Consider the following 8,596-nt stretch of genomic DNA (forward strand, 5'->3'; position numbering starts at 1 on the left):
CTCCAGAGATGTTCGATCGGGTTCAAGTCCGGGCTCTGGCTGGGCCACTCAAGGACATTCAGAGACTTGCGTTGTCTTGGCTGTGTGCTTAGGGTCGTTGTCCTGTTGGAAGGTGAACCTTCGCCCCAGTCTGAGGTCCTGAGTGCTCTGGAGCAGGTTTTTTTAAGGATCTCCTTGTACTTTGCTCGGTTCATCTTTTCCTCTATCCTGACTAGTCTCCCAGTCCCCACAACATGATGCTGCCACCACCATGCTTCACCGTAGGGATGGTTCCAGGTTTCCTCCAGACGTGACGCTTGGCATTCAGGCCAAAGAGTTCAATCTCGGTTTCATCAGACCAGATAACCTTGTTTCTCATGGTCTGAGTCTTTAGGTGCCTTTTGGCAAACTCCAAACGGGCTGTCATGTGCCTTTTACTGAGGAGTGTTTTCCGTCTGGCCACTCTACCATAAAGGCCTGATTGGTAGAGTTCTGCAGAGATGGTTGTCCTTCTGGAAAGTACTCCCATCTCCACAGAGGAACTCTAGAGCTCTGTCAGAGTGACCATCTGGTTCTTGGTCACCTCTCTGACCAAGGTCCTTCTTACTCAATTGCTCAGTTTGGCCAGGTGGCTAGCTCTAGGAAGAGTCTTGGTGGTTCCAAACTTCTTCCATTTAAGAATAATGGAGGCCACTGTGTTCTTGGGGACCTTCAATGCTGCTGACATTTTTTGGTACCCTTCCCCAGATCTGTGCCTAAACACAATCCTGTCTCTGCGCTTTCCTTACAATTCCTTCAATCTCATGGCTTGGTTTTTGCTCTGGCATGCACTGTCAACTATGGGACCTTATATAGAGAGGTCTGTGCCTTTCCAAATCATGTCCAATCAATTTAATTTACCACAGGTGGACTCCAATCAAGTTGTAGAAACATCTCAAGAATGATCAATGGAAACAGGATGCACCTGAGCTCAATTTCGAGTCCCATAGCAAAGGGTCTGAATATTTAAGTAAATAAGGTATTTCTGTTTTTTATTTTTAATACATTTGCAAACATTTCCAAAAACCTGTTTTCCTTTTGTCATTACAGGGTATTTTGTGTAGATTGTTGAGGATTTTTATTTATTTAATCCATTTTAGAATAAGGCTGTAACGTAACAAAATGTGAAAAAAGTCAAGGGGTCTGAGTACTCTCCGAAGGCACTGTACATGGGGTACCATTACCGAGTCAATGTGCAGGGGTACGAGGTAATTGAAGTAGATACTGTACAGTATGTGCATAGAAATAGAGATAAAGTGACAGATAATCAACAGTAGCAGCAGTGTATGTGATGAGTCCAAACAATTTGTGCAAAAAGGTCAATGGAGATAGTCCAGGTAGGACATTTTTATCAAGCAATTACTACAKATGTAGGATCTTAATTTAAGCCAGTTTACTACAGCAGAAGAAAAACTGCAGCAATAGGAAATGTGTATTATTATTTGAATTATAATGAATGAGAAATTTGTAGGGTTTGATAGTTTTTTCGCTCGGGCAAATCAAGTCTGAAATTTTAAAGTGGAAACTACAAACTTTAGAAGCCTTTTCAATTTTAGCAGAGATGCAGAGAAGCATATTTTGTTTATTAAAACCACCAGTCAGGAGGATACAGACAGCTCCAGAGGTATGCTTAAATATGCAGAAAAATAAACATATTTTTTTTACATAGAATTAAGCATAATGATTATGGCTCTAGATTGCAGGAAAAGGCTGTTTCAATTCTTCAATTTACCGACGGGCCCCTCTTCGGACCACCTCCAGGCCATCCTCACATACTTTGTGCCCCCCTTCAGATTTTTGGTTTGCATGACACCCCTGGGCACGGAGTGGGGCCTGGCTCCCACCCACTGGGGAGCCAGGCCCACCCAATCAGATTGAGACATTATTTGTCTTTTTACCTAAACACCATCAGATAGAATTCATAGCGAGCAGTGAGTTATTCAGACTTGATTAAATATAACAGAACAGATGAACAGGAATGACATTCACTCTCACAGGATGGGTTGCCAAAAAAACGAACTAAAAACCACACCCCCAATAAGCCTCGAATATGACTGCATTAAGGCATACTGTATGTCACTGTGCTTCTATGGCTATATGCACCATGCCACTGCCTATTTAATTTGTTCATCTAGAAAACAAGACAGGTCATAATCCAGTGCCTTTATCACTGTCAACGCACCTATATTTAAGCTTTAATTAGCTTGAAAATGTGTAATTATTCTCTCAGCCTCATTGTAAAATGTGTAGAAAAGCAAGAGGTGAGCTATAAAACGGCACATTTTCCTCTCTGCCCCATGGCAAAATGTGTAGAGTTGCAGGAAATTAGTTTAGCTTTGTGTAAATATGTGCACACGCATTTGTCCTTCCACACTCGGTCCCAGCGGAGCGCGCGCCTCAGCTCTCCGCTGCGAAACTCGGCTGTGAAGTGTGGTCATGTGACGGGCTAGCGAGCCCAGGCGAAGCACAGCCACACGGTTACATGAGACCGAATGCCAGCTTCATTGAAAAAGCTCTGTTATCGAGAGTAGAGACAGGAGGGACAGACGTTTTCAGTGTGCAGACACACAAATAACAACACGCAGAAAGCTCTGGGGAACTCGGCGAAAGGGACATTTTCACAGCCTCAAGAACCTCGGTAGAAGAAAGCAGAAGACACATCGTTTTAAAAGATAAATCAAGCGCAGTGGACACAGCGGGACTAGATTATTCATTCCGATAACTTCTATAAGGGCAACCGCCGTTTCATATTTTAGTTTTATTTTTCCTTTCATTTACTTTTTTCTTTATTTTATCACCTGTCCTCAGAAAAGCTTACAACCAGACGGAGTTGAATTGCAGTGCAGTGCGTAAAGAAATTGAACGCAACAGCAGGAGACAGAACAGCTCACCGCATTTAACCTACCAGCAAAATACAGTATATATATTTTTTTCCCATCCTTGGTTCTGCTTGGAGCTGATTTTTGTTAATTTTTTGGAATATGGTTGGGGAAATGGAAACGAAGGAGAAACCGAAGCCTACCCCAGACTATCTCATGCAGCTCATGAATGATAAGAAACTGATGAGCAGCCTACCCAACTTCTGCGGAATTTTTAACCACCTCGAACGGCTGCTTGATGAAGGTAAATTTGGGATCAATGTGTGTGAATAGACAAGCACCCTAAATGAAGGTAACATTACATGTGTGGTAGCTTATGTCACAGTCTGTGCATGGATCCCACATACGTATTCTCTCATAGTGAAAGTGCTGTCTCCCTTCCTTTTTACATAGGTCGACGTTGGGAGCATTTTATGCCTCTGTGGACTGAAATCATAAGCAATGTATTTTACAGAGACGTGAATGTGTTGTCATCATTGGAAAAATCATTATATCAATGCAGACACAACAGTAGGCTAGTCTACAGTTCTGAATAGTTCGCATTCGTTTTATGCAAGCCTCCCAACCTTCAGACGTTTCACCCGAAGAGCACACCAGTACTTGTATTCTTGCGTGCTTTAATCCCACTCATGTTGACATAAAACATTTGATTAAAAGGTGAAACCCTAGCCTACCTAAATAGAAAGAAAGATTACAATCTGTTTGGTGATTCGCGTATTCTTCAGAGTTATTTTAGAGTTAACCTAAACTAGACATCGCTTTTGGACTCGATTTCAAGGTAACACACAATGCATGAGGTGGAGGGAAAAGTCCAACATTTGTCTGCATTTAAGACAATGTTTTTTTAAAGAAATGTTTAATACGTTGTCCCTAACTACACAGCCAATATTGTAACCACCGTTATCCTCAGAGCGCAATGAAGAGTGAAACATTTCTCACTCCAAACCGTCTTTTWAAAAAAATAACGATTTTCCCCTGAGAATATTAGTGAAACAATAACTACGTTTCGTGTTTAATTATTTGGTGTCCTTCAACAATGTATATTCTAGTTGATATAGATAGGCAATAGTGCGTGTGAGTTGGAGTGCTAGAGAGACTGTTGGGGGTTTGGTGGATGAGGCGCCAGGGGGCTCCCACCGGGTTTCGTCTTCATCTTATTTTATCGCCCATCTCTTTGGGTACCATTTTCCCCTCATTCTGCTACCTTTCACGTTTTCAATTATTTAGGCCTACTAAACTATTTTATATATATCAAACTTTTGCATGCCTCCTTAGACCCTGTGAGGTTTTATTTGAAGTGATGAGCCTCTTTTTTGAGATTAGAATTTTAGGATTTTCTATTAATCCCAAGGCATTACATACCCATTCACTATGGCAGCCTGCCTTGCGTTGCCTTCATAGGCTATATGCCAGCAATTTCAGAAATATTTTGGTGAGTTCAGGAGATTTTCTTAGCGTGCATGAGGTGCCAGTGAATTCGTTTATTTGGGTTATGTCCTACAGTATTGGTGGTGGGGAACGTGACAATTGACTGCGTAATGTCCACAGGTAGAATTGCGCAATGCCTAGACCCTAGACCAGGGGTAGTCAACTATATTCAGCCACGGGCCAATTTTCATCAGAGCGAATGGTCGGGGACCCAGAAAATAATAATAATTATAATTAATTGACCACAACTAAGTCCCCCAAAATATTGTCATACCTTGATTACATTGAGAAACGATCATATGTCTCTTTTTTTATTTGTGGGAATATTTGGGAACAGATTTTCATAAATGACACCCATTTTTAGCTGAATTATATCATTTTTGACCAGTATTTTTTTTGAAAATAACTAAACTGTCACGGGACCTCCGCCTCCTATTTCAGGGGCGCGTTCAGCAAGACACAGCGTTTTAGAACGTTCAGACAGAAATATGCTATTTAGAACAGTCATGAATCTCTGACATGTAGAATAAGGAATCGGCTCTATTGGAGGTATTCCTATCTGCAACGTTCCCAATTGTTTTCGTTCTGAACATTACCCAGGTGTTTCTCTCATCTTGTCACGTGAAGAAAATATTGGTATTTTTAGTGAGAGGTAAGGTTTCTAACACACCTTTAAGAACGTCTAACCGCCCACGTCAAATCTAATTTACCATGTGTGTACAAAACAAGTGTTTTCTGTAGAGTTTTGCTGTTTGTCATGTGGTCAGTGGAAGGCTATGTTATACTGCAGCTGATTCAGGGCTAGGCCGTGAAGGAGAAACACCCAATTTAGCCAAAGTGGATGTCCCCGCATATTATTGTCAATCTGTCATGTCACATGTTCACAAATCACCATCCTTAACCATTTGATTCTCAGCTCAGACGAGAGGCCCCACAGTCTCCGCCCACGTGTTCTCGAAGGGGTCTAACTTGTCTAGTGGGCCGGGTTAATCACGGACGCTCTCGCTCACGAGTTCCTGCTTTTCGCGTTGGTTTCGGTCTGAAGCGTCGGTGCTTGATGGAGCTGCAGGCCGTGCTGGTGTGGTTGAAGTGGGGGGGGAGGGGGGTGGAGGAGCGGAGAGGGCTTGGGTGTGCTTAGAACGCAGCTGTGTGTGAGGAAAGCGATCCCTCCGCTTCGCACAGCACTCCCCGCTCATCTGGAAAGATTTTCTGTATTTATTCACAGGACGCACAAGAAAGAGAAACGAGGCCTAACGTGAATACATTCCCAGGACCATAGGATACACACACTCACACAACACACACACACACACACACACACAACACACACACACACACACAACACAACACACACACACACACACACACACACACACACACACACACACACACACACACCGTGTGATATTGTGTGATAGTACAGCTGCTTAAGAAGTACAATATGGCACATGTAAAGCCCCCGTAGTACATTCGAGTTTCGATGCACTGTACACTATTCTGAAGAACTCTCTCCTTCACTTCCCCTTTCACTGCATGGCTGTGCTCAATACTAGGCACTAGGATTAGAACTGAGAAAAGCGTGCCTACGGTCTCAGCCCTAATTGTATGGCCAATTTACAGAAACTCTTCATCACTCAGTCGTATAGTACACATCACGCAAATCAGATCATTTCCCGTGTGCGTGGCTGCACGTGAGTGTGCGAGTCCGAGTGGGTTCGCAAGTGTACATTTGCGAGCGTTGCTGTCAGTTTGTGTCTTCCTGTTAGTCTGTTCTGTATGTGGCTGATAAGCCAGGTCTGTCTAAGTGCTGGGATGTGATGTGCAGACAGACAGAGAGATATCTGAGTCAGTGCACGCACCCTTTGGCCAGATAGACCGTGGGGCGGATTGAGACACTAGTTTCACTTCCACTAGCACACTCAGGTCTGACCTCCAATAATACCACAAATGACATGTAGCTGAGGTGTAGTTGACTCAGCCCCCCCCCCCCACACACACCATTCCCCTTGTGCCCGCGTGCGTGCCTGTGCAGGTGCATGTGTGTGTTTTATTTGATCAACAGGACATTTTGTAAATAATAATAATTCCAATCATCAATTGATTTAGCCTGTGTTCCACGTGCGTTCACTGTATGCGGACTGGATTAGTGAGTGACGCCAACCACTGGGCACAGACGTCAATTCAACGTCTATTACACGTTGGTTCAACGTCATTTCATTGAAAAGACATGGAGCCAACGTTGATTCGACCAGTGTGTGCCCAGTGGGCAGTGTTACAGTAATAGAGTGGCATGGATTATTCCTTGCGTGATCTGGCTACACGTATGCATCTGCGGTAATGTGTACAATCGGATTTGTTATAGGGAGGGTGAATTCACCTAGTATACAATATCCTCATAGCGCCAGTCTGTAGCTGTGCTTTTCCATTGCCGGTATCAGCCGAGCGACGCTAAATCACTGGGTTTTGCAGACCTCAGCGTTATGCCGCTTTCTAGAGGGGGGGGGGGGGGGTCGAGAGGGCTGCGTATAAATATCATCTACAGCTTGTGCTTCGCGCAACGTTGATCATACGTGACGCTCCAAGTCGGTGTTTTCTTCTCCCCTCTGTTGTTGATCTGCTGTGGTCTGCGGTGAAGAATGAAAAGAGAATAAATTGAGTTGGAAACCAGCCGCGTCACTGATGGTGATGGAGGGCCTATATCTTCACCCACAGAGGATGCGTTTTGTAGGAGATGGCTGTCATGATAACCCCGCACCTGTGTGCAACGGCTGTGACTGAGAAACTGATGAATAGATTGTGTGTGCTGGGGAGAGTGTGCGGGTGTGTGTGTGTGTTTTGGTCTTACCATTCTTGTGGGGACCAGAAGCTCCTCAAAAGGATAGTAATACAAGGAAAATTCGACAAGTGTGCATTTCTGCCAGTCCCCAACAAGGAAAGGCTATTGTGTGTGTATACTTAGTTGACTTGCTATTAGTTTGTGCTTTCTCCAGTGACGTTCAACGGCGCAAAATAACTCATCACAGAACCACCTGATTATTAATCAATACTAGCTAGGTGGCCCTGGGCAGGCGATTGTGGTCAGTACGTCAGTTTCAGTGACATTACTACCGAACCATGTCAGATTGTCATGGTCAGAAAGTATCAGTGACCGACCATATGACTCAGTAAAAGTTGTCCCAGTCATTACTGGGTATGTGAGATGAGCCCCCTCATCTGAGCACTGAGCCCGCCCTGACTGTCATCTGTGAGTGATGTGTCTGCGCGGTGCCCAGAGCAGACGACACAGCTGCGTACTGATGCGCAGCCTGATGCCACTGTTAGTGGCAGATGAATGCTCTCAATGACCGTCAGTGCAGCCAGCCATGCAGGCTGCTCCGCTCTGTAATAAAGGTGAATGAATTGAATCACTGCTATAGGTACGTCTGGTACTTCTACTCTGTATGCCCCAGCCCAATACACACTCAAAGGCAGGGAGGAGAGGTTAGTAGAAAAGGATCTGTGAGAGAGCAAGGCCAAGGACTTATGATGAATAACTTTTAAGGTGTGTGTGTGTTGTGTGTGTGTGTTGTGTGTGTGTGTGTGGTGTGTGTGTTGTGTGTGTGTGTGTGTGTGGTGTGTGTGTGTGTGTGTGTGTGTGTGTGTGTGTGTTGTGTGTGTGTGGGTGTGTGGTGTGTGTGTGGTGTGTGTGTGTGTGTGTGTAGAGACCCCACTGGGTCCACTTACTGTGATGTTTTGTTTAACCAAAATGAATTGCCCACATTAACTGTATCCAAAGTGTTTACAACTCATTTATCTTCCATTGCAGTTATTAGCTAGCTGTTATTGTCTTTTCTATTGATATGGACCACTAGCACATGAAACGACCCTGGAAACCACATTGAAGAGTTCATATGTTCACTAGAGTGCGCGGTTAACAAGAAACAAGTTTACTTCCCCAGGATAGTTAGTGGTCACTAGCGTGACAGGAAGAAGACTCTAACAGGGGTCGTTAAGCGCACTCCAGCGTCCCAGAGAGACAGGAGCTGCTGCGTCAGGAGTGGTAATCAACACACACAGAGGATCATTCCAAGTCTCCTCTTCGCCATTAAACGTGCGGAAGGATGCAGGTTGATGGTTATCTCAGGTGTACGTCTCCTTATATCTCGTCATGTTTGTGACTGTGTGTTGCCTCTGACTCACTGTCTCTTTCTCCTTCTATCTCCGTCTGGCCTATACTCTCTCTTTCTCTCTTCTCTCTTTCTCTCTCTCTCTCTTCTCTCTCTCTCTCTCTC

General features: G+C 44.3%; 1 protein-coding gene across 1 annotated transcript in view; it reads left to right on the forward strand.

Moving 5' to 3' along the window:
* Positions 1–2,390: 2,390 nt before the first annotated feature.
* LOC111977852 (KH domain-containing RNA-binding protein QKI-like) overlaps positions 2,391–8,596 on the forward strand; it is a 107,681-nt gene continuing 101,475 nt past the window's right edge. Inside the window, 1 exon segment of the mRNA XM_024007591.2 lies at positions 2,391–3,141. Within this exon segment, the coding sequence (XP_023863359.1) occupies positions 3,000–3,141 (142 nt within the window). The 5' untranslated portion in view covers positions 2,391–2,999.

This window comes from Salvelinus sp. IW2-2015, linkage group LG18 (genome assembly GCF_002910315.2).
Source record: "Salvelinus sp. IW2-2015 linkage group LG18, ASM291031v2, whole genome shotgun sequence".
Classification (NCBI taxonomy): domain Eukaryota; kingdom Metazoa; phylum Chordata; class Actinopteri; order Salmoniformes; family Salmonidae; genus Salvelinus; species Salvelinus sp. IW2-2015.